This window comes from Argopecten irradians, chromosome 15 (assembly GCF_041381155.1).
Source record: "Argopecten irradians isolate NY chromosome 15, Ai_NY, whole genome shotgun sequence".
NCBI classification, from domain to species: Eukaryota; Metazoa; Mollusca; class Bivalvia; order Pectinida; family Pectinidae; genus Argopecten; species Argopecten irradians.
In genome coordinates, this window is record NC_091148.1 from 20,195,485 (window position 1) to 20,223,445 (window position 27,961).

Sequence of the window (27,961 nt, forward strand, 5' to 3'; positions counted from 1 at the left end):
ACCCGCAAATAACAGCTACTATACAATATTCCATTTAATCATTTACCTACTAGATAAAAAAATTATCACACAAACTTAACGATTAACCGATATCAGCCAACGATTTGTCGTCACATAACAAACAAAAGCCTTGTGTCCTATTTTTAGAAGTATTTTAAGTTCCCAAGTAGTTTGTATCGAATCAAAATAAAAAAAGGTTTTACGGGGTATTAAATCGTATTTATCTATCGAATCATGGGATAGAGAGATGAGATAATCCATCCATATACGTATATATATATATATGGAACTTTATTATCCGATTTGTATAACTTTGAGATGATCTACTATCTATAGATTTAAATGATTTGTAAAATCGACTTTCAAACTTAATATTAATTGGAAGAGTTGCCGATAGTATGCATATGAGTAAATTGTTTATTATTTCCATTGACAAAGCCTTTTTCCTGTAAATAATTGTCGATAAGCAAGAGTCTAAAACGCATAGAATGTAAATATTTGTATAAAACACAAGCTCATAAAAATTGTCATGCTGTCAAATATGATTTCAATACGTCTAGATAAAAGTCCATAAGTATATTAAACGCAATCGATATTAAGTATCCTGATTTTCGTTCAAAATAACTAGTGTTGATTTGATCCTACAAACATACAATGTAAAGTTGTGTAAAACAAGTGGTATCAACATAAAAGTGATATCATACCACTCCTATATATAAACACTTTTATAACGCTCTTAAGAAGATATTTTTGTAAGTTCTTTAAGTTAAGTTAAAGAAATTTGAATTGAAATCAATTTAAAATGTTTCAAAGAATATATTTCTATATCTTCTCTAAAATGGAACAAAATTAAACAAATAAAAACACCGGTTAGTTCAACATTATAACATTGAAATAACAGAAACGTGAATTGAATAAGAATCAGAGAATAATAAACAGCAAACATTTGTTTTACAAGCATATTTGTTGTACATTGAATAATATTGACACATAACTTGTTAATAGCGAAACCAATGCAACATATTTGAATTAATACTGTATATGTCATATTATGATATGTTAAATGCATTAATACCTAACCAACGGTTAAACGGATACTACAGATGACATTACTCCCAACCTTCTTAAGCAAAGCAAAAGTAGCAAATCAAATGGTACCTCTACCTTGCATCGAAACGTTTGTATGGGTGTATTTGAGGTGGAAGATGATGGAATTAAAGTGTTAATAAATTAAGCTTTAAAATTTATTACTTAGTATAAAAGGTCAAAGACGTATAACCCAACACATATGAAGGCTTTGACGAATGTGCACAGATAAGTTTATTTGTTGTTTTGATATATTTTTTATCTATTGTTTAATGTCATGGCCATCACTTAACGTCTTGGTTGTAGGGATATAAAGCTTTATCCTACACAATAAAAAGGGGTTAGTTAGCGCAGGTTTCTGGTGTCCTAGGTACATGTATCTTTCAACAAGAAAGTTTAGACTGTAGATCACGAATCACGCAGCAAGAAATATCAATAATTGAAACTGGGCCATTGTCTTGACAATTAATAAAGCTAAGAACTTAATTCAGTGCATGTATTGGCAGTAATATTCACTAACTCAGACACTATGTAAAAATCCTATGTCGGCATGGCAACGTTCATAAAGCAAGTGTAAGGTTCACACCGGAATGTTACACGCATAATAAAACTTTAAAAAAACCTGAAACTGGTTACATGTAATGTCTTTACGATGCGTAAAGCTGATAATTTAAATCAGAGCATATTTTGTATTGGAAGTAATATTCACCAAATCAGAAACATCATATGCCGATATGGAAGCGTTCATAAGGCAAATGTAAGTTTTTGTTTGTTTGTTTGTTTGTTTAATTAATGTCCTATTAATTGCTATGGTCATGTAAGGACGGCCTCCCATGTATGCGATGTGTTGCGTGTATGTTGTGCGAGGTGCGTGTTTTGGGAGACGGCGGTTTATTCATGTGCTATTTCACTGAATTTTGCCACCGAAGACATCACGCAAAAAGCATACCCCTCCCGGTCACATTATACATTATACTGACAACGGGCGAACCAGTCGTTCCCCTCCCTGTATACTGAGCGCTAAGCAGGAGCAGAAACCATCACTTTTATAGACTTTGGTGTGTCTCGGCCAGGGGACAGAACCCAGAGCCTTCCTTACAGGGAAGAACGCTCAACTCAAGGACAAAAGTGAGGTGGTGGCGAGGGAGGCCATTAGGAAAGATAAAGTCAGTTAGGAAGAAAAGAAAAGATAAGATCCTAAATTTAGTCGCCTTTTACGATCATGCAATAGGGGCAGCAGGTACAATTCTAGCGCCCTACCTACGGGGCTCATACCGAAAATTTTCCAAGGGAATCACATTGAATTCTGTAGCAAGTCCTGGGTGTAATATTTGAGTTTTTAAAATAGAAAAGTGTATGAACTCGTGAACTATATCGAGGCCTCTAATAAATCATGATCACATGTCGTGTCTATTTCCGGACTTGATGGCACATCCACCTCGATATTTATACTTCCGTTGATATTGACAGAAGACCGGTAGTGCATTACTCGTGTTTCGGTCATTTTTTCCGGTCGAAGAGGAAGGAAGAATATTTTGGCGTTCAGCTGGTTGAATTTTATTGAAGACCTTATCTGGTTGCCTCCTTCAGCTATAAGGTGTATTGCGTATTCGGACATTTGTAGAGGGTCGACAATCTCGCCTTCAATCACAAGAGGTTCGCCCGTCATGGTTGAAATGTGGATGTGAACGCCATGCTGGAGCAGGGATGGAGATATACTATGTGGTATGTTATCTAGGCGGACCAACTGAAACAATGTATTTATTACTTTAAAATTAACAAGTATAATTTTAAATGTAAATGAATTACTTAATTATCAATATTTTAAAAGTTACAAAATATGAAATAAACAACAAGTTATATGGTCATACAATAATGTAATATCTTAATCAATTTCTTTCTTTCGTGACATTTCAATATTTCGATGCGGTTATACCATTGGCCAATCACACTTAATCCGAAAAGAATCGTCCAAACTTTACCTGAGCACTAATCTAGTGAATATTACAAAACTGATTTAAAGATGTTTCAGCGCGCATAGACCATAAACAATATAGACTATCAAATTGACAATATTTTATGTTTAATCATATGTAATATATATATGAGCCTAACTACTCAGTATCATAAAAATGTATATATGATAATTTGTTTAGATTTCGTTGTCTGTGCAATGTAGTACCTTATTCCATAAAACGCATAGTGCCATAATTGTTTATTTTAAATATTTCTATCCGGAAATTAGATTTTAAAAACTTAAAATTTTCAGTGATGCTAATAGTGTAAAGTATACCAATGCGTCTGCTTTAGGTTTTAATAGAAATAAATATCATTAGTCGGCGGTGTAGAATCTTTATTTACTGCCATGCTATCTTGAAAAATAACCATAAACAAGCTGACCTGGTAGAAATCGGGCCTGAGGGAAATGTGATGAGTGATGTACGCGCCATTTTCATCCCCATACAGGAAGTACGTCATATAATTTGGGTAGTCCTGAGTCACCTTCTCAAAATACCTTTAAAAAAAAAACAAAAAAAAACAAAAACAAGACAGTAAGTAAATATTATACTTTCAAAATGACGATACAATGATGTATAACTGTTGTAGATATCGTAATGATAAATAAGGATGTTTTATAAAGAGACACAAAGTCCGGATAGTACACCTACGTCTTTTCAATGATGCTGAAAACTAATTTGTTTACGACTGAATTAAAATGAAATCAAAACTTAAAAAATGAATAAAACGGAATAAAAATTGAAACACAATGTTGAAGAATAGTTGTAGAAACGTATAAGAACTAGTTGTACAAATGGTGGTTGTAACGACTACTTTCAAATAATAATAAAATTAAACCATTGTCTCTTTAAAAATACCGTATATTTTGATATTTATCAAAGTAAAATCGGATTTAATTAAAAACAATGAAATTAGATCTGGCTTTCAGTGTATATATAATTCAACAATTTCTAATATTTCACGAATAAAAATTTCGCGATCATAGTATTATTTGGTAAAATCACGACAGCAATTTCTTTCACCAATAACCCATACAAATATTGTGTCAACCTCTATATTTCAGGGGTTACTTTCACTGTCTTTAAATCCACCTCTGGACTATCACATGGAACTGAAAGCTTTTGAGGAGAAGAAAATAGGCCTAGTTGACTATACGGTAATCTGCTCTTTCTATACTGTCCCTACACACAGATTATGCAACCAATAAAAGATGAAACGTTGCGAAAAATATTATTTAGATAATCATTTTTTTGAACAGCTGAGTCGTGTTTAGTACTGTATTGTCGCAAATGTAAAATTTCACGGTTTACTGTTTTTTTTTTTACATTATTCTTTATTTATTTTTTTGCGAATTATCTATGACAAGCTATAATATGTAAAACCATAAATTTCGCGAAAAAATAAACTTCTGGGTGGATCCACGGATTTAGCAAAATCAAAACCCTGCGAATATAAGCAACTATACAGTAATCGTACCAACCTGTAGAGTGGAACATCAGATATCGTGACAGGGAGGTTAGTCATCACCGGGGACTCCGACTCCATGCCAATGTAAACATTCATCCGGATCGACGTCTGGCGGCCATTGCACAAAATGTCTCGTAGAGTTGTCTTCCACTTGTTCCGGAAAATTATTTCTTTAGAAACACCACCATTTAATGTCGCTTCGGATTGTGTCTCCATTAGCTTGAATAGTTCGAGTTTAAATCTGCTATCCACTTTGAATTTTATTACAGCCTGGTAGTTACTTTCCTTCTCGTTGTATTCGTTGGGGTAGAAGTCACAGAAGATTTCGCCAGTTTCTTCATTTAGCGGACTGGCAACGATGAAGATATGTTTTTCTGGGGTGTCCGTCATCTGCAATGGTCCAACAATATACCTATTAATTAATGCTTTGGTTTATGTAGTACTGCTGATTTGAAATGATAGGCGTTGTATTTTAGAATTATTTGATAACGAAAAAGGAAAATTATTATTGTCAGTATATAACTACAGGAATGTTACCTCTTCGACTGTTGTCTTGACCACCTGTCGGAAACAGTCGACCAGGGACTGGACACTGTCCTGATTGGCGACCCACGGGTTCATAACGGTGTTGATGAGGTAGACGAGACCTCCTTCACAGCCAGGAGGCAGCTAGAGGGAAAACATATCATGTTCAAATCAGTATCACAGGTACAGCTACAGTCACAGCCCGGAGGGGAAAGATAGAAACTATAGTATCACAAGTATAGTTACTGTCACAACCCGGAGTGAGCTAGAGTGGAAAGATAGAAACTATAGTATCACAAGTATAGTTACTGTCACAACCCGGAGTGAGCTAGAGTGGTAAAATAGAAACTATAGTATCACAAGTATAGTTACTGTCACAGCCCGGAGTGAGCCAGAGTGGAAAGATAGAAACTATAGTATCACAAGTATAGTTACTGTCACAGCCCGGAGTGAGCCAGAGTGGAAAGACAGAAACTATAGTATCACAAGTATTATTACTGTCACAGCCCAGAAGGAGCTAGAGTGGAAAGATAGAAACTATAGTATCACAAGTATAATTACTGTCATAGCCCGGAAGGAGCTAGAGTGGAAAGATAGAAACTATAGTATCACAAGTATAATTACTGTCACAGCCCGGAAGGAGCTAGAGTGGAAAGATAGAAACTATATTATCAAAAGTATAATTACTGTCACAAACCGGAAGGAGCTAGAGTGGAAAGATAGAAAATATAGTATCACATGGTATAATTACTGTCATAGCCCGGAAGGAGCTAGAGTGGAAAGATAGAAACTATAGTATCACAAGTATAATTACTGTCACAACCAAGAGGGAGCTTAAGTGGAAAGAAAGAAACTATAGTATCACAAGTATAATTACTGTCACAAACCGGAGGGAGCTTAAGTGGAAAGATAGAAACTATAGTATCACAAGTATAATTACTGTCACAACCCGGAAGGAGCTAGAGTGGAAAGATAGAAACTATAGTATCACATGTATAATTACTGTCACAGCCCGGAGGGAGCTAGAGTGGAAAGATAGAAACTATAGTATCACATGTATAATTACTGTCACAGCCCGGAGGGAGCTAGAGTGGAAAGATAGAAACTATAGTATCACATGTATAATTACTGTCACAGCCCAGAGGGAGCTAGAGTGGAAAGATGGAAACTATAGTATCACAAGTATAATTACTGTCGTAGCCCGGAAGGAGCTAGAGTGGAAAGATAGAAACTATAGTATCACATGTATAATTACTGTCACAGTCCGGAGAGGGAGCTAGAGTGGAAAGATAGAAACTATAGTATCAGAAGTATAATTACTGTCATAGCCCGGAAGGAGCTAGAGTGGAAAGATAGAAACTATAGTATCACAAGTATAATTACTGTCATAGCCCGGAGGGAGCTAGAGTGGAAAGATGGAAACTATAGTATCACAAGTATAATTACTGTCGTAGCCCGGAAGGAGCTAGAGTGGAAAGATAGAAACTATAGTATCACATGTATAATTACTGTCACAGTCCGGAGGGAGCTAGAGTGGAAAGATAGAAACTATAGTATCAGAAGTATAATTACTGTCATAGCCCGGAAGGAGCTAGAGTGGAAAGATAGAAACTATAGTATCACAAGTATAATTACTGTCATAGCCCGGAGGGAGCTAGAGTGGAAAGATAGAAACTATAGTATCAGAAGTATAATTACTGTCATAGCCCGGAGGGAGCTAGAGTGGAAAGATAGAAACTATAGTATCACAAGTATAATAACTGTCATAGCCCGGAAGGAGCTAGAGTGGAAAGATAGAAACTATAGTATCACAAGTATAATTACTGTCACAACCCGGAAGGAGCTAGAGTGGAAAGATAGAAACTATAGTATCACAAGTATAATTACTGTCATAGCCCGGAAGGAGCTAGAGTGGAAAGATAGAAACTATAGTATCACATGTATAATTACTGTCACAGTCCGGAGGGAGCTAGAGTGGAAAGATAGAAACTATAGTATCACAAGTATAATTACTGTCATAGCCCGGAAGGAGCTAGAGTGGAAAGATAGAAACTATAGTATCACATGTATAATTACTGTCACAACCCGGAGGGAGCTAGAGTGGAAAGATAGAAACTATAGTATCACAAGTATAATTACTGTCATAGCCCGGAAGGAGCTAGAGTGGAAAGATAGAAACTATAGTATCAGAAGTATAATTACTGTCATAGCCCGGAAGGAGCTAGAGTGGAAAGATAGAAACTATAGTATCAGAAGTATAATTACTGTCACAGTCCGGAGGGAGCTAGAGTGGAAAGATAGAAACTATAGTATCACATGTATAATTACTGTCACAGCCCGGAGGGAGCTAGAGTGGAAAGATAGAAACTATAGTATCACAAGTATAATTACTGTCATAGCCCGGAAGGAGCTAGAGTGGAAAGATAGAAACTATAGTATCACATGTATAATTACTGTCACAGCCCGGAGGGAGCTAGAGTGGAAAGATAGAAACTATAGTATCACATGTATAATTACTGTCATAGCCCGGAAGGAGCTAGAGTGGAAAGATAGAAACTATAGTATCACAAGTATAATTACTGTCACAACCAAGAGGGAGCTAAAGTGGAAAGAAAGAAACTATAGTATCACAAGTATAATTATTGTCATAGTCCGGAAGGAGCTAGAGTGGAAAGAAAGAAACTATAGTATCACAAGTATAATTACTGTCACAGCCCGGAGTGAGCTAGAGGAAAAACAATTAAACATCAGTATCACTGGTTTAACTAAATATATAAAAAAACACCTACTATAACATGGGTATAACATGTGCACTTAATTAGGTCACTGAACATTTTCATTGCGCACCCTGCAAGGGCGATACGTAAAACCTCCGCACATTGTGCGCACACCGCACATCGTCTATTGTTGTGCGTTTCCACAACTGTAAATACATTTACATTATATATTCACAAATCGAAAGGAGGTAAAAAAACAGATTATGAGTAGGTAAAGACAAAACCATACCGAAATTCGAGAGATGAAAGGATGTGTGTGTGTGTAGACAGTAGTAAATGAACAAAGGTTTTCCAAACAAGAAAGGGGAAGAAAACAAATACATGATCATACATTGATATAATATGTCTTAAAGGTCAAATGAGACTAACTACCACGTGATACCCATTACATTTTGTGCGGGACTAGTATCTTCAGTGTTGATGGAACGTAACTCATTGTAATCTTCCCGCTGAAATGACTTTAGTTCTGGATATCATCTCTTGAGGTCATTCCATACCAATAGAAAGAATAATCCGGCACAAACTTTATCGGGTATCACGTGGTACATGAATTATTCCCATTGGTGGCTTTCAAGTACCGTAGACATCTATAGAGATTATATTAAAGCCTGTTCGTTCAACTATACCGCATGTCTACACAAAACAGATAATATAATATTACATAGATCATACCCCAAGTCTTCGTTTGAACTGTGACGCCGCCTTGTCCTTCCCAGAATGCGGTAGTTCGGATTTGGTGAGAATGAGGGGAATGCGTTTTACCGCTTTTTTGCTGACACTTGTATGCGATAGCTTGTCGAACAGCGTCGAGTTGAGGCGGTTTGTGACGTTAATGTCAGTATTACCCCGGATGTTGACGGCAAAAGCATTGATAAGCGCGTCTGGCCCAATCTCGCTTAGGAAACTCATAACCTCGGGGTCCTAGAAAAAATGAAATTGATAATGTGAAAAGGAGATCCATAATCATAGATTAACAAAATCATAGTATTATTATAATTAATCCAAACAAAAATTTTAAAAAAATGTTAGAAACACTTCAATGAGAATTAGACAACGTCATCAGAAAGAGTATTAATTGCTTCATATGCAACAATCACTAAAATAATGCTCTTGAATTCTGTCCTATTTGAGCATCAAAAAACGAAAAATTATGCGGAAAAGAACCATAGGATTAATTTGATGGTATTTTAGCTTAGTACTTGTCACTTTATTCACCTTTTTCAGGTCCTCGTTACTTCGGCCCTTTATTTTCTCGTTGATAAATCGCCGAGCCTCTACCAACGCACGGTCCCTTTTAAAGGAAAACATCGGAATTCCAGAATCCTCCTCCTTGGGCAGAGGCTTCATGGGAATGCACACAAAATTATCATCGTCATTGGCAACAGTTAGCCATGCGCAGTAGAACAGTTTTGCTCCCATCATACATTGTCCCAATATCCGGCCATAACCGTACATGTCAAGTCCGATTACCTAGAACAATATCGAAATCGACATAATTAAAGTGAATTTGAACGTGAAAAACGATTAAGGATTATTAATCTGATACTAAACATTTATAATCATGTTCTGTCATCAATGTAAAAAGTATTTTTTTATACAAAAGCAATAAATACAATGTATTTAGGCTTATAAAGTAATGACAAACACATGTAAATATATACTTAAGGATGTATTCTTCTGAGGTTTCAGTCCCGTTGAAGTCTCGTTTCAACATAGATCAAAGAATTTTTGAGATTTTCAAATACAGTTTATCAGTATCTGTAGCAAGTTGCCAGATGCAAATTTTGTCAAAAAACATTTCTATTTTTAGGAGAATTTTTTATATGAGGATTTTAAGAAATGGTCCATTTGGCGGCCATTTTGAAATTGTGTCTTTTTTCGCTTCAAGTAGAGCCACAGTTTTTACCATTATTTACTGAAATTGCTTTTACTTAAATCATCACTGCGCCAGCATTTTCAGCTGTATTGAGCTAATTTTTGCTGCAAATTGTTATTAGGTTCGTAGTAATTAAAATATTGAGCATTAATATGTGTATTAATACACTTTTGTGACTTTATTTTTACATTTAATGGTAATTTGGGCACTTTCATTTTTTACTCTAAAATACTGAAAAATAACAAAAATTCAAATGGAGCAAAAAAGTAAGCACACGGACCCCCAATTTTTCTTCCTGATTTAGAAAGAACAGCCGTTTTCCTATTGATATGCAAAAAATAACAAAAGTTTAATATCAGAACTTTTTCTATAAAGCGTAAAATTTGGCAAAAATGCCTGAAAATGTAGCTCAAAATTAAGGGGTAGGGGTAGCATATGTTGTTATTCTGAGAAAAAATATTAGTCTAATTGATAAAATCTGGTATATTTTTAAAAAAGACTACCAGAAAATGAATTCTACAAACATTCATACATATCAAACACCTCATTAGGAGATTATGGCTTTAATCTCTATTTTATATGGTCAAAACGGCAAAATTCCCATAAAATCCAATATTTTGTCAACTAGGTATCTTTGAGTGACAAAAGCTCAAAAACGAGCACACGGACATATGTTTTTTATTCCATTTTCTTTTATGGTATGAACTCCTTTTTCAAAAAATCTATATGAGAAAAAAAGTTTAATACAAGAAAATTTTGACTTCTCACATGTAAATATATACTTAAGCAATATGTCGACGGTTATTACCGTTGACCAGAATTATAATAATAGACATGTAATCACGATAAAAAGAATAAAAATATGAGAAGGAGGCTAAAGTCATGAGACGGAGAATATAGGAGTAAGAAGAAAAATTGAGCCACGAGAAGAATATTACAGTGAAAAAAAAGATAAGAATTGTAGGAAGTAGAAAAACTATGCTGAAGAAGATTGTTAAGATGAATAGAATAGTTTACAGACCCTGTGTGCCAACAAAACTCCGGCTGCCGCCGCTCCGGGTTTAGACCCTTCCACACCGTACATACCCACATCCGGTTCATCCTCGTTTTGGTATATAACGGAAGCTGCGATCTGAACGAATCCCCTCATGGCCCCATTTCTGTAATGAATATTGATACGTGCGTTAGTCTTATCACAAAATGTTAAAATCACAAAACATATTTAATTAATTTGCAAAAAACATATCTTCAAATAATATATATATTTTTTTAAGATAATGACATGATTTGTAATTTCAATAACAGATAATTTCAAACTACAATTAGTACCAAGCAAAATATTGATTTCGATGCAGCATCTATTCTCAGATTTAGTTGAGCTCTCGCCATCTGTGTAATGCATAAGATTTTTTGGAACTGCAATATAGTTGTGAATGATAACCTCACGCGAAAATACTTTTAAAGACGAAGAGCAGGTGAAATCAACAATTAATTGCATTACATTGACATCGTGTGAACATGGGATTAGAGCATGTGCTACACGGAAGACGAAAATAGAACCATTGCGATAAAGATTGGTATCGAAAAAACGGAGCATCATATGCGTTAACGTTCCAGTAACATAACCTTAGTTGAATTGCAACATTTGGAATGAGTGAAATATGCTTCAACTTTTATATACCTGTAACATAGTCCGCCAGCCGGATAGGGACAGTAGCCGGACTTATGAGGGTCGAGGGTGATGGTGTCTGCGTACTTCAGGTGTAGGAGCTGTTTCCGGGTGTAGGGGCTGAGGGGGAATATCGGAATGTATCCTCCGTGGTCCTTTATCACCGTGGCCCGGGACGTGCTCTTAGTGTGCAGCATGGAAGTGAAATACCCGCCCCAGGCGGCATCAGCACAAACACAGAAATTCAAACCCTGAAACGAACAATTACATTTTAAGCCGCAATTACATTGTACTAATGTACTTACTCAAAAACAAAACAAAACACCTAAAACAACACCTTAAACGTCCGATTTGAGTTAAAGCGCACCAATATCTACAATGCACAACCCGACCCTTTGTCTGTATTACATTTATAACATAGTTCAATTTTATTTATCGGAATTTGGCTTCATACCTAGACTGGTTCCCTTCCCTTAGTTCTCTACTCTCCGCCAGGCTCCGCTCCGCTCACTAGTGAAGCGTACACAAGGGAGGTAACTGAGGCGGGAATCAGTCTAGCTTCATACCCAGCTGAATTTTGCAGAATATTTAAGATAGTTTTCGGAATTCCTTCGATATCACATCCTACCTTTTCCCGGAACTCCTTGCGGAGATTGATGACTTTAGAGAGCGGATCTACAGCTCCATGCTCTGTTGTTCCTATGACTACCACAACAGCAATGACCGGGATTTCTTTCACCAATAATCCGTTCAGGATCCGTTTTAAATCTAAACAAGAATATTTCTTTCTCAAATGTTTGCGTCATCTTCGATACTCTAGGGGTTACTGTCACTGTTGTTTTATTAACCCATATACTATCATATTGACTAAAAGCAGTTCGGGAAAACTGAATAATCATAGGCCTGCAGCGACCTTTAAAGATTACAGTTAGAGCGACGCATAATTTCAAAGAAACACAATGTACTGTTATTCTTATGATGTTTTAAAGATTATGATTTCCTGTATCAACCTCATCAGTATCAACCTATAGAACAGTAAGCTTTATTGTTTGTTGGTTTGTTTGTTTATATGTTTTAGTAGATTTAACATCGTATTAACAGTCAGAATAATTCAAAGACTGCTTCCCTTGTGTCCGATGTGCTACGGTATGTGCATATAACTGTATATATGTATGTTTGGGAGACTGCGAGATATTGAAGTTTTTTCTTCTTATAGTCGAACTATTCCCCCTTTAGCGTTTTCCAACCACCTAATCCTTCCGCTGAAGACAAAAAAAAAAAAAAAAAAAAAAAAAAAAAAAAACACACATCACACCCGGTTACATTATACTGACTTCGGGCAAACCAGTCGTCCCATTATTGGTTTGTTTGTGATTTTGTTATGGCAGATGTTGTCACAAAATACATCTTCTATGTAATAGTCCACTTGCTATTTTATTAGTGATCTTTATATTACGCTGCCTTGACAATAAGATATCAGGGAAAGAAAAAGCAAATATTGGTAATTATGACTTTGGTTTGCTTTCAAGCAGAGCTACAAATCTTAACTTTTTATAGACATTTTTTGTTTAAAATATTATATATGGATCGGTGAAAGCCATTCTTTCAAGTATTTGCCAACTCTGTTCTCGATTTTCAAGCAAACCTTCGTGTCACTTACCATCTATGCTCATACGAGCATTTCTATCAAACATCACGGAGATAAGATTTTCGGAGCCAATTCCAAGAAGTGTTGCTGCTTTAGTCCAAGAGTAATGATTGGATGCTGGTGAAACAACAACAGGTGCTTCTGTAAGTCCGTGCTTAAGAGCAAATTTAAAAAATCCTAAACTTTGTAAACTATAGCGTGACAAACACTCGGCTAAAACGTCACTAGGTATCCCCAGTTTTGTTAAATCCTCTGGTATTGAAACAATATCATCGATATCCAGATTTAGTAAATCCCAGGTCGAGGCCTGAGTAAGTCTCTGTTTAGTGTTAAGTCTGGGTATAAACACTTCATACTCTAAAGCGGCTTGTAACTCTGTTTCGGTCAGAATTGCTTTCCTTATCGCGATTGGATAATATTTGACGTTCCGCGCAGACCACATGGCTTCGATGTTGGCTACACTTCCGCCACACGTGAGATGGCCCCATGGTTCCGGTTTCTGACCAAAGCTGTATCCGAGCATCTCACAAATCTGTTTGCCGACCTGTACCTCCATCCCCGTGGTTACCGGGCTGGCCTCGCTCGTGACGTTGTTGGAGTTGTACAGCAAGGCCGCAAGGTACCCCAGATTAGCTGGCATGGCGGTGTCCCATAACATATGACCCTGAAAATAAAAGTCACCGTTAATTATCTATATCATAATATTGAGTCTTCCCAGACAGAGTTGTCGTCTCTTGTTATTATTCATGTATTTACCAATGATCATTCAATGTATCAATTAATTTAGCTGGCATCTCGAAGCGAAGAGAGGAGGCTTATGAAATTGCCCTTGCTTTGGCGCCGAAGATAACCAGGTTACGGTTTTGCTACAGGTTTTGCAATACTGTTATACGTAACAACTGAGTTCTATAATTGAGGATTAAAGTTGCTTTTATGGGTATGGAAAATCATTTAAAGGAAAAAATACTTGATTTTGAGAATTTCCAAGATGCCTCATGAGCCGAAATGACCATGTTAAGGTTTTTGTGTAGGTGTTGCATTACTGTTATTTGCCACGAGTGACATTGTATTGGAATTTCAATGTTGTGATAGGTTTGGTGCAAATCCAGTGGCGGGCTTTGTTGTTCGCGCAAACAACTCTCGTTGTAGTAAGCATACTAAAGGATACTCTTAAACAATTTAACAGCCGTAAGAGCAGATGATTCATAAACAATACTCCATCAATTTGATTAGCTTGATCTATGACTCCACCAATTATAGTTTGAATAAAACGTGATATTTACAGCATATATAATGACTAAACTATGGTCTACATCCCAGTCACTGCTGTCCTCCTTTTAAAGTGTATTTAAAGTTTCTGTCCTTACCTCATAGCGGATACTATGGTTTGGAGTGCACTCCTTCAGCTCTTCTGTCATCTTTGTCAACTCATTCCTGAGTTCCTTAACCTCATCCTTGTACGCACGCGCTGTCCGGATATCGTCCGTAATGTAGGGTTTGTCTGTAGGGTAATAATTTATACGAAAGTCTATATGAGCTTCAACGGCTTCTTTCGCTAGGTCTGTAAACACGTCCTTGTTCTCTCCCTTTGGTCCGAGAAACCATGCCGCCAGGGCGGCGTATTGTTGTTTATACATGTCGCCATGAGGTAGGAAGTTACTTTCTGATATTTCCATCCTGTAAAAGTGTGAAATACATGTAGATAAAATACAGTTATTGTTCTAACAGCATTAAATTAAAACTATACTGAAAACTCGAAGACAGACAAAAAATGAATAAATAAATAAATAAATAGAGAGATAAATGAATAAACAAAAATAGATAAATAAACAAAAAATCAATAAAAGGACATCAATAAGAAAAAACAAAATTAATACAAAAATAAATATAAGAAATAAAAACATACAAAAACAATATATATCCATATTTTGAAATTTACAAACATTGTCCATTATTCAAATCATATAATCGCTAAAGTTACAAAAAACTAACAAAAACATAGTTTTTATTGTGTGTTTCGTTGCCATGAAAACGTAAATGATCCGTGTCAATTACACCTATACAACTTACCATAAAGGTCTGACAGAAGATATAATGTCATCGACATCCTTCACGGCTTGTAGATTTGGGTAATCACCTTCTTCTAATTCAAAGCTCCGTTCTCGGTACCCCTTCTGTTTATAAAACCCCCATCTGAAACAGCAACAAATGAGAACTTGAACTATGAAAGGTAAACGATGACATATATTTGTCATTTTATTCTGTAACATGTTTGGTGAAGTTCATGTGAATTGTTTGGACAATTTTACTGTGGGAGTAAAAGTAAATCAATGCTTGCTGATGAATGTGACATTTTATTCAAAATGATCTGAATGGCTTAATAACGCTGACAAATAGTATCTTTTTCTCAAAATTTGAGCAGACGATTTAGTACTTTTTTCAGTTACAAAAGTTACTTACTTTATACCATTAACACCCACGAAAAGTTTGTGCTTCTAATTTTATTTCAAGTTAAAAATATGGAAAATAATTATCTGCAACCTTGGCACTATTTCGTGTATGGAAAGAAGTACTGATTGCGCATGAATCAAAAGCAAAGTAAATTATTGTATATTTAATGTTTTGTGTTAATTAAACATATATACACACTATTAAAAACCAATTCTTGTTCAATTTGAATCATTTACGCTCTGTCGGCAATGGAGCATCTTTAAAGCTATTTTGTAAAAAGTATATATCTTTATGTCTTGATATTTAATATTTGTTTTCAGTGCATTCCATTTCAAAGTGTATACAATAGTGACAGAAATGTCGTTGGGTGGCGACATTAATAAATGTCAGAACTCTGACACCACAGAGCCCTGCAATCATTTACAGTGATCAGAGGTAGAAACGACATTTTTTCGGATCTTGGTGTAAACATCACGTAATGAGTTATTTTATCAGAGTATAAATATTGTGTTCGATTGCATTATTTGAATTCAAAATAACCAATGACTAGAAATTCTTCTCAAATGATTTCTATTATGATTCACATGTAGGATTGATTCATCTTTTAATTTTATTTCCTCCTGGTGGACCAAACAAGATGAAACATTTCAATAAATAAATAATATAATAGAACAATTGTTATATCATTACTTTTTGCGCAAATTGTTAACAAAAGCAATTTCATATTTTCAATAAACGCGTTGCAGTCGCGTGGAACCGAACCGATTTCATTTGGAATGCGTTTTTTGACGGTATATCTAAACTTCGCTTTTATGGCCGTTAAAACACTAGTTAACACTCGATCCGGAAACTTTTTGAACCTGTTACAATTGTTGGTTGGTTGCGCCACTATAAATATACCAGTAAAACTCAGAGTGATTCAATAACTAGACTCTCACTCACCACCTCAACCACTTCTTACATATATCAACAGTCACATAGAGAGACAAAACAAGTAGGTCTGATTGTCTCCAAATCCGGTTCAGATAAGTATTATAAATTTAACATGAGTAGACTTTTCCGGAGATAAAGAATACATTATTTGTTAATGTTTTTTTTCAGTCTTAAGCTGAGAAGACTGTACACAATTATTTTAAGAAGGGCATTTACGTGACGATATACACAAACGGAATTCCGGATATTCATGGTGACTTCCCGGTATACACTACCGTTTCCTATTATTAGACTTTATACTTTAAAAATGCTTCATCACTACATAACATAAACAATATGTATCTTTTAACTGATATTTAATCATGTAATTTTATTGTCTTATTAACACAATAACTACAAATATGTTTTTTGCTTTTGTTGTTTGCGCAATCAGTCAATGATTTCATATAGGGCATAGTACCATAGTTTTTTTCTTCGGGATTCACTTATCTTAAATAAAATAAAGTAAAATAGGAAGCTAAAACGTTAAAAAGTAAGTAATCGACGAAAAAAATTGAATTCATCTGCTCCTGTTTTATTAGATATCCTTTCCCCTTCGTCGGCGGAACAGCACCTTTGATCGAGGCGATGTATATAAATTATATGTAAGTTTCATTAAAGAATAACTTAAAAGGCACCGTAAATACTTTAAAAAACCCTGATTCATATCCCATATATGTTTAGGTTATTATCACATTTACTGAACATTTACTGAAGGAGTGGATATGATGTAACATGTTATGAAATTATTCTAATAAATTATAAAAATAAAAAAAATAAAAATATTTTGAACGTTTTCACTATAGTGCAATAATGAAAAACACGGTTATAACGAACCTTTGGAGACAAACAAATCACTTCGTTAAAAGCATAGTTCGAAACACACATATTACAAACATAATAAGTACTGTATATCCTGATTGAGAATGCGTTATAACCATGACTTTGTTGTAAACGTGTTCGTAATAAACGTGATTATAACTTTAGTATGATTATAACTTTATGTTACTTCAACCAAATATCATTCTGTTAATATAGCTACATTGACAATGCCTAATTTTTAACTGTCTTTTGTTTTTGAATGGGGTAATTCGATTGACAAGGTACGCTCTGATCGACATTCGAAGCGATGCCGATGAAGACGGCCGTTATCTACATATATTTTCATTTGCCTGGGACTGACACTATTTAACCTTACTAACCAAATAGGGAATTTATGAGATCATAACTCTCCTATAACTCCCGTTGGTGTAGTATTATGTTTAACATGTATTGTGACGTCGTTCTGACCGACGACGCGACGTAAAGACGCAATGCGCTTTTTTGTGTGCGTACTTGCGTACTACTGAAATGTAAATCCCAAATTGTTCTATGCTATTCGCAACAATTTTTGTAGTTATGGATTTAAAATGTTGAATATCCTGAAGATGTACATATTGATTAAATTGTTGGAAGTGCACTGATGTGCGCTACTCAATATGTCTGCAACCATGGGAGAATTATAGGACCATAATTATATCCCCCAAGAAGGCAATTTAATGCTTAAGTAGATACCAGTGTTGATTTTAATTTTTTAAATGTTAAAATGTAAATAAGAGCATAATATGATATGAAGTCACATTAAGTATTATTTTCAATAATATTGAACAAAACTAAACGGTGTACCTAAAAACCATCTTGTAAATGGATTTTGAGGGCACCACTGCAATACAGTGAAAATTTAGAATTTTAACCATTCTTTGATATTTGCTCCGACCAATTTGAAGACAATGGCATATAATCATTCTTTCTTTTTTTGCTATTGTTTAATGCTTATCAACTTACACGTCCTTGCCTATGACCTTGACCGAGCCAACATCTTCCAAACCCCTCAATTGGATGCACGTGCAGTCGTCCCCGAGTGTTAATTTATTGCCTTGGAAATCTTCAGACTCGTAAAGCTCGATCCTGCCGCCCATAGACACCTACAATGATACACATACACTGTAAATATATGGTCACTATATAGAAAAAAATTACTATATTATTCATTCAAACGGACTAAGAGTCACAATGGTAATTTCTTTGTTTATTTGTTTACTTTTATGTCAACAGCCAGGGTCATGTAAGGCCACGACAGGTTTGATGGTGGAGTACTCGGAGAAGACAAACTGGAGAAAAACCACTGAACAGCATCAGTACTTGGCAACTGCCTCACATAGGATTCAAACTCGCGACCCACAGATGGAGGGCTTGTGGTAATATGTCGGAATATCTTTACCACTCGGCCACCATGACCTCTCATAACAGTAATCGCACATACATTTCTTAATAACGGTATTCTGTTAACAACGGACTAGGCCGTAATGGTGAAAGTCAATGTGATATTGAACCGCCCAAAATGATGGCCTTAGAACGCCTGATGATCTCCACGTTCTGGCAAAGTGGCAAAGTCTATAATCTCAATATTGATTTGGGTGTTATGCAACGATATATATCGTAAGGATGTAAAGGTCAAATGTTGGGAAATTGATAATCGTTTGTATTCTAATATCACCTCATAGTTGATATATGGCATTTTATCAATGTTGTTCAGTCATTAAAGGATAAAATTGTTCATATGACAACAATTTATTTAGTCCTCCCTAATATGACAGCATAATAGAATGATAATACAAATTTAAACGTCATAAAAAGGCAAATAATAAAGGTTCTTATGTAAGCATCCTTGATAGTACAGTGGTTACTATCACTGTCGTAATATTCACCATTGGACAGTGTCATAGGAAGGCAGTTCAGACGAAAAACATTGACCAATTACATGCATTCCTATGAAGATTTCAGAGAGCGACGCCTACCACGAAAGCCATACATTGTACGGTTGGTCTTTCTTAAATATCAAAGAATCAAACTATCTGTTTCATCTGTTGTCGCATACAGAGACTTCAGAGTTGGTATGACATGAGATTGATATAACGACAGTTACAGTGACCCCTGAGATCGAGTCTATCCTGTAAGGAGACCACTTAAACAACTACTAGTCCTTACAAGTGGAAGATACATAGACACTCTAGGATAGTAAGTGTTTTCTGCTTCATGCACCACAATTGTAGAAAAACATTATGAGATTATATGACTCGTTATTACTTTCACACGGGATATTAATTGTATTTATACTCGTTCATGCGCTATTGCAAAAAATGTGTGTTTTTGAAAGAATGTTGCTGGATGAAAAGTAGACATGGTCAGTGTCTTAAAATATCAGTTATATATTTTTCAAAGACACTGAACACATAACTTAATACAAACCACACATATTTAAGCTGAAAGATGAACATGCTGTTACAGTCATGTCCATCTTTCAAACAATGGAGTTTCGCCTTTTTTTAATAATTGCAATTATAAAACACATTTCCGTCAGTCCTGAATACAGCATGAATATATGTGGTAGATGTATTCCGACAACACGAATGTTGATTGCAGGATAATTAAAAACATCTTGTCAAGTGTTAATAATTCCCGAAAAGTGCTACAAAATAAAAAATTTGTAAGACCCATGGCTATAGCACTAAAAATCTACATTTAAACGCTTTCTAAAATTTGCTCTAAAAAACACTTTGTCTCGCCGTCCACGAAATCCTGATAGCACGCCATTTTTCTAGCGTCACAATAGATTTACTCCAGGTTTTACTACACTAGTGACAGATGCAAATAAAGTTTTTAATACATAAAACAAAACTATAATATTTTTTCAATCAAATGTTCCACCCATTATAAAGTCATATTTTAACGTGATTTTGTGACGTCACAATGACCGAACAATGGAACTAATCGATGGTAAATTGTAAATTACCCGCACCGTTTTGATATCTAGAAATCCCCATATTGTCTGTATTTTCCCCACTTTCTATAACACGCAAAAACTTACAAAAATCTAGTAAAACAAACTTATAATCTGTCATGGAACAATACATTCCACGAAACGCATTACACACCTTTAGTTTTTACAGGTAAACATGTTTCCTGTTGATATGTAAACAACTCTGTACATTCGTAGCCCCTGGTCATAACTCAGATGGCTGGCTACCTAAGCCAGTCAGTATCTATGTGTTTTATCTCTATACGCCGATCGGTATTCTGTATTCGTGCCACACTGTATCAACGACAAACAAAATGAGGTTTTTAAGACTACCATTGCTAAATATTGGCTGCCCAAGGGCCCTTCCGTAGAGAGGTGAACAATGGCTGGTTTGCTGGGTTATAGCTAGCTATGTTTAACAATCTCAATCAGTGATGACTCCCACTGAGTACGTTGTGAAGCATGCAATGCTTTCTTATGCGTTTTGGGAGACTGTGGTATGGAGTGCTGAGTCCCTTTATAAAAGCGAATATTCGTCCACTTGATAGTTCCATCTTACTGAGGACGTTAAATACTGCTTATGACACGGTATTGCATCTCTTGCACTGCAATATATATTGACAATGGGCAAATCATGTTGTCCTGAACGTTAAGGACTAGAAAATAAAAAAAAAACAAAAAAACAACAACAACAAACAAAAAAAAACAACAACAACAAACAAACAAAACAACCCTGAATAATGTTCATGTATGTATGTGTTTTCTATATGCACGTTATTATCGTCTCTAACAGCGCTTTCTCAGATATCTAATTCTACCCAAACACCATTTCTACGTGCGAAATATTTCGTCCTTTAGCAGGAATTCATTGAAACCACCACACTGAACGTCTATAGTGATTTTTCGGGCATGAAATATAAATAAACCACACGGAAACAAACTTTTCTTTGGCGTTCTCTTATTTCGTTGGTTCCTCCCTCAGATCCTGATATCACTGCAAGCAACCACAGTGTCCGCTTCACACTCATCAAACATTAGCTGTTTAAACGAGTAAGAACCTCCCACTTATGACCGACCTTTATTGAATAATTACGTCACTTTCAATTGACGATTACATTGCATAAAAAATTAAATAAAAAGTCGCGTGAGTGTTAATATAGGGATTGGTTTTCGCTTTTAATTTTAACCATGCATATATGGAGCAATACCTGTAATAATATATTCTATGGGGTGCGTTAGCGCTACCTATACATTGTATTAAAGCCTGATTCATGCACAAAACAGCCAACTGTTGCTGTAATTTTAACGAAATACTCATTTTACATACAATGCTACCGATATTATTTACCATTTGTTACTCAAACCATGTCCTATTTTTGTTCTAGAAACTACGTTACAGTAGTATACATCATCTGTGTCCTAGACACACATTGAGTGTCTTGTAAGAATGTGAGATAAACACTAAAAATATGTTACACTACAACACGACAAAAGGGTCACTGTACCGTGACGAAACGTGGTATGTGACACCAAAAATAATGAAACACGAAACAAGTTGTAAAACCCACCTGGGATGTCACTATGTCATGCTTACGAAATATTCCATTCGTGAAACAAAACAAAAAAACTAAGCGATTTTAAGCAAGACACTAAAATACGAGCTCCTGGATGGTTTGTACGCCTAATATAGCTATAAGAAAGTAGAATGTCTGTGCGATGCAAATGAATGTTTACAACAACCCAATCGCGTTTGATAAAACGTCTTTGTGGAAATAAAAAACATGATTTACACATGTATTGTAATTTTATACAAGGCCATATCCAAAGGTCACCTGGACTTGATCCCTAATGGGATTATCTCATATCCTCTAATCCAACGTAGTGACGATAAGGCTCTGTATTTCAATCAGATTTGTATTTTGACTTGCAATATGAACTGTCCTTGTTGAAATCGGAAGGGGAGAACATCGTATTTATTTTGTACTTGGCAGCTTACATCTCGCTGTGAATGTTATATAATCTAGAAATTTAATGATTGAAAAGGTAATATGACACCTTCTTTGAAGGCTGTTTAAATAGTTAAAATGGAATTTGAATTGGATTTTATTGTTAGATGTATTTGGTGCAACTACAATTTGCGTGCTATGGAGAAATATGTGTTGGAAGGTATGACGGGAATATCATTACACACACATATCGACTGGTCTTGACATTTAGATAATTGTAGTCATGAGGGATAGAGAACCTATTGGAACTGCAATTTTAACAATCTGAAAATGTGGGTTGTAGCAGACAAAAAAAGCTGTAAAAAAGATGCTACATCGCCGACTGAAATAGCAATACCTCGATATCAACATAGAATATCAAGGTGTTTCTGTTTGTGTGAATATTGCGTCTTATGTGTTGTTAGTACATTTGGAACGTTCGGGGTGCATTATATGAAACAAAAAACCCTTAAAAGATGAAACTTAAACAAAACCATAGTCGGAAACCCACCAGTCACCGCTCTAGTGTTTGTGACGTCGGACCCGCCAGTCACCGCTTTAGCGTTTGTGAAATCGGAAACCACCAGTCACCGCTCTAGCGTTTGCGACATCGGAAACCACCAGTCACCTTTCTAGCGTATGTGACGTCGGAAACCAACGAATCACCGCTCTAGTGTTTGTGAAATCGAAAACCACTAGTCACCACTCAAGCGTTTGTGACATCGGAAACCCACCAGTCACCGCTCTAGCGTTTTTGACGTCGGAAACCCAACAATCACCGCTCTAGCGTTTGTGACGTCGGAAACCCGCCAGTCACCGCTCTAGCGTTTGTGACGTCGGAAACCCGCCAGTCACCGCTCTAGCGTTTGTGACGTCGGAAATCCATCTGTCTTCGCTCAAGCGTTTCTGACGCCGGAAACCATCCAGTCACTGCTCTAGCGTTTGTGACATCGGAAACCCACCAGTCACTGCTCTGGTCGGAAATGCATTTGTCACCGCTCTAGCGTTTGTGACGCCGGATACCAACCAGTCACCGCTGTAGCGTATGTGACGTCGGAAACCAACAAATCACTGCTCAAGCGTTTGAGACGTCAGAAACCCGCCAGTCACCGCTTTAGCGTTTGTGACGTCGGAAATCCATCTGTCTTCGCTCAAGCGTTTGTGACGTCGGAAATCCATCTGTCTTCGCTCAAGCGTTTGTGACGCCGGAAACCATCCAGTCACCGCTCTAGCGTTTGTGACGTCGGAAACCCGCCAGTCACCGCTCTAGCGTTTGTGACGTCGGAAATCCATCTGTCTTCGCTCAAGCGTTTGTGACGCCGGAAACCATCCAGTCACCGCTCTAGCGTTTGTGACGTCGGAAATCCATTTGTCACCGCTCTAGCGTTTGTGACGTCGGAAACCCACCTGTCACCGCTCTAGCGTTTGTGACGTCGGAAACCCACCAGTCACCGCTCTAGCGTTTGTGACGTCGGAAACCCACCAGTTCCCCTTTAGATGTGACGTCATAATCACATTTGACGTCGAGTCGTACCCAAATAATTATAGCGTAACGTGAGTTTTCTAATTCAATGACGTTAGGATAATCTATTGTGACGTCATTATAGTAGTCAGCAACATATTCATGGCGGAAGGCAGCAAGTTTACTGCGATTATTTAGCATTGATGTACGGAAAATACGTTTAGGCGCACGCCTATATTGATTTACAAATGGAAGATTTTTTTCTAAATCAATACACAACGTCGACGTCTCTATTGTGATGTCATGATTACGTCGGGTTTTCGCGCCGTTCTCAGATTTTTTCTTCATTTTATATGAAGGAAAAGAATCTGCCAATCAGAGAGTTGTATTTAGTTGGAAAGCTAATAAAGATTAATTATAAGGTGATCAACTGCAAACTTCAATTGATGAAAAACGACCTAGAATGCCAGACGGGCCGTTAATGCAGCTATGAAGAATTCCGGTCTAAAATTAGCAAGAAGCATTTGGATATTTATCATATACTACATAACAGTTATCGGCCTATTTTTAGTTGGATACGGTGAGTTATCAACCCTCAAAAATGATATAACCCTCGGCCTCCGGCCTCTGAATATATCACTTACTCGTGTTGGTAACTCACCGTATCCACCTGAAAATATGTAGATAATGGTACAATGTATCATTGCGCAATAGCTTTTCGCTAAAGGCCAACCACCTTTCCGAAACGGCTTTTAATTTTTAAAATGGGAATGTTAACTAGATCGATAATTTTATAGAGTCGAAAAAGTTATTAGCTTACCGTTGATATCACATTAAAAATCACCTTCTGAACTACTAAATTATAAAATAATAAATGTTAATTTTCTTAACGCGGGTCGTCATATGTTTCCCGCCATCGTCCTAAATACAGCGCGGTAGTTGACTATCACTGCGTCAGACGGCAAAACAGCGAAATGACTGTTATCATATATTACGGAGGAAATCCTGCATATATTTGGTGTTGTAGTCTCATCTTAGGCCATCGGTATATATTTTCTGATGTAATTAATGTTTTAAGAAACCTCAAGCTTTGCTCCGGAAAAGTAGTGTACCTTTAATGTTGCTATCAACAAAGAACATACAATAACCTTAAACCAGTCAATAAATACAACGAATAACATACAAAAAATAGCAGTGAAAGTTCTGATGGATTCGTCAATGTAAGTGGCATTTAATTCAACCCATGTTATGCTAAATCATTACATACATATACAAAATGTTTACACATCCGGCGAGTTGTTATAAATGACCTTGAACTGTACAGGGTACACTTTATGTAACCAACAATGAAATTTTATATGACACGGTCTGGTAATTTAAATTTAAAGTTGAGCTATATATATGTGTTTAAAGTATGACGTATTAAAATTCAGGTGTTGGTAAACGTATATCGCATGAATATTTTCATGTGTTATTGGACTACTCTGTAATGTTGCCGGGCTATGCACTTACATGTATATGTGTCGGGTACATTGCATCTATTTTGTTTAAAAGTTCTTTCAAGGTCGTATAATAAACGTGAATCAAGTTACCCAAATTGAAAAAAAAAGAAATTGAACCAAAATTATAGAAAAAAAAATATTTGTTAGAACTTTCATTAGTGAGATGCAGTATGTGTCTTTTTGTTCACACACGTGTGCTGTGTAATATGTCTTCTGCCTCTGTTTTGTTCACACACGCATGCAGAGTAATATGTCTAAACTCAATATTATTCTTATAATGTTTACACATATGTGGCGATGCATGTATTATATATGTACCCTGTAACTCGCTCATAAAATTCATCCCGTCGTATCGTCAGCTAGACAAGCCGATACCCCTTCCTATACACCTAACACAGCTTACTGTCAGCATACAAAGTGCATTACATTCCAATTCTATTTACCTCTTTGTTCTTAATCATTTATCATTCTTTATATACTGGTAGATATTAGGCATTGTATTTATTTAAAACATTTTTACCTGTCGGGTCACATACATTATATATATTCAGTAAGCTTTCTCAGGCCTTCTTAAGTCAAAATAATAATGGCAGCTCCTGCCAACACACGTGGGATTTAACGATTTAACTACTCGGCCTAGGTTGACCTTTGTGACAGGTAAGCACACACATTGTACCACAAATCACCTATGACCGCTGAGTACACGCATACCTTTCTCCTCTTGGCCCCATTGAGGCTACTGTGATCTGACCCCTAAATGGTGACTATGAATCTCTTTCTCCCAGTCTTTCTCATAGTTGACAACAGTAAACATCACTTGGGTCTTGAACAAGTAATATGCAATATCATCATCATCGTACATACTATAATTATTAAAACCCATGACATGTGCACTAATATCTTTAGTTGTTTAACGAATTCGAAACAATTACATTCCAGTAACATCAATATTCTTTATAAATTAAATCCTTTTGTCATTTGGTTTGAAAATAAAATATGTTTAAACTACACATACAGCTAGTTATATGTCCTCAAAGTGTAGTGATATGTATGTAGTTGCACTCAAAACAAGGAAATATACTTACGCAGCGATCCCGCTTGTTTGTCCGCTTATTCCTCAATTGGACCTTCCGAAATGCCATGGCTTTGTCCTTTGATCAATAGAGTGTGCTATAACAATGTAATGCCCATGCTGTTAATTAACAGTCCAGTTTGTGACTTACATCACAGGGCGTCCATGCTGTTACGTGTAACGTAATGTCCATGATGTTACCACAGCATGAAATGTCCATGGTAAACTACAACCTCCTTACCACCCACAATCTATGCACCACGACACTTTCTTCTGTACAGTACAACCATGTGCTCGTTAATATCAGATATGGATTGATTCGAATATTCAACAACACAGGTAGACTTAGTTTTAAAACAAAAACACTAGCATCAAGTGTCTGCCCAGTCTTCAACTACCTTACAATCCACAGTTTATGTACAATGTACCACGACGTTTTCTTCTGTACATTATAACCACGTTAACAATTATCAAATTAGGATCAATGCAAATATTCAACAACACAGGTAGACGCCTTCACAAGTGAAAGAGACATTCAACACAACAACAGGTTTATGAACTTGAATGTATATACAGTATATACTTTGCCAACGGATAACTATAAGAAACTTACAATCCACAGTCTATACACCACGATACAATGTCTGTCATTGCAATCACGTTTATAATCAAAATAGGATCATTCCGAATACTCAACATCACAGGTATAGACGACTTCACAGGTGAATCAGACATTCAACAACATGTTTATATATACTCCGCTAACCGGATGACTATGAAGACTCACCGAGCCGTATAATACACAATACTCAATGGACAGACATACAAACACGAAGTAGCAAATTTTACAGGGGAGTCCTATAGGCTATATATAGATTATTTACTAGTGACCTACTTTAACCGCCGTATAAAAAGCTTTTTCACGACTGTTCTTCTTGTTGGAGTAATTAGTATAATGTATATCGACCTTTGTAACACGTATGCATGCATGTGGATTCACTATGGAGAATATAGCACGCAGAGGGTGATAACCGTAATTACTAATATAACTGATTTTATGTTGATCCAATGTAGATAGACATAGCTTATACTACCATAAAGATAAATGCACCAGTTTTATCTGATAAAAGCACCCACTGTATCTAAAATTTGTTCATCTCTTCAATACTTCAAATCTATAAGCTATATATTTTTCTATTTTTGTTAGTACTAAAATTATTCTAGAAACGAACGGCAACTTTGTATTTATCGTTATTCTACACGGTTAGAAACTGAAATGACATATTAACCCGATCGTATTAATCTCTTATAATGTTATCGGGTCAAGGCATTATTTAACTGAAATGTTTGTTAATACAAAAAAAAAACAAAATACATTTCAATGTTCACCTAAGTGTATTCCGTGTCTTAAAGCCCATAGGAATGCACTTGGCATGTATAGGAAAATCCCCGTATATTTGATAATTCAAGCGAGTTTTCCAGCGACAATTTTATAGTTAGGAATTATAAAATAAAGAAAGGTGTATTTTAATCTGAAATTACACAGGAAAGCAAAACACCTATAAAGTATAACAGTTCAAAACAGTTTTCTAGTGGAAATTTCATAATAAGG

The 27,961-nt window shown here is 36.0% G+C and overlaps 1 protein-coding gene across 1 annotated transcript; it reads right to left on the reverse strand.

Moving 5' to 3' along the window:
• Positions 1-1,991: 1,991 nt before the first annotated feature.
• Positions 1,992-27,145, reverse strand: LOC138309521 (uncharacterized). Its single transcript, XM_069250743.1, has 14 exons — positions 26,363-27,145; positions 18,315-18,454; positions 15,138-15,260; positions 14,435-14,744; positions 13,080-13,731; positions 12,048-12,187; positions 11,432-11,670; positions 10,772-10,910; positions 9,090-9,344; positions 8,547-8,795; positions 5,110-5,241; positions 4,586-4,962; positions 3,487-3,601; positions 1,992-2,833 (listed from the first exon to the last, which is right to left on the reverse strand). Exons 1-14 carry the CDS (start codon positions 26,417-26,419, stop codon positions 2,456-2,458), a joined length of 3,306 nt encoding a protein of 1,101 aa, XP_069106844.1. The 5' UTR covers positions 26,420-27,145; the 3' UTR covers positions 1,992-2,455.
• Between the last annotated feature and the right edge of the window lie 816 nt (positions 27,146-27,961).

Bases quoted from the DNA above. Each gene is read 5' to 3' on its own strand.
- LOC138309521 (XM_069250743.1), bottom strand. From the start codon at position 26,419: ATGGCATTTCGGAAGGTCCAATTGAGGAATAAGCGGACAAACAAGCGG. The intron at 12,188-13,079 runs GTAAGTGACACG...ATTCTTGTTTAG, and splicing joins TGCTCGTATGAGCATAGATG to ATTTAAAACGGATCCTGAAC. The intron at 9,345-10,771 runs GTCTGTAAACTA...ATATTGTTCTAG, and splicing joins GAGTTTTGTTGGCACACAGG to GTAATCGGACTTGACATGTA.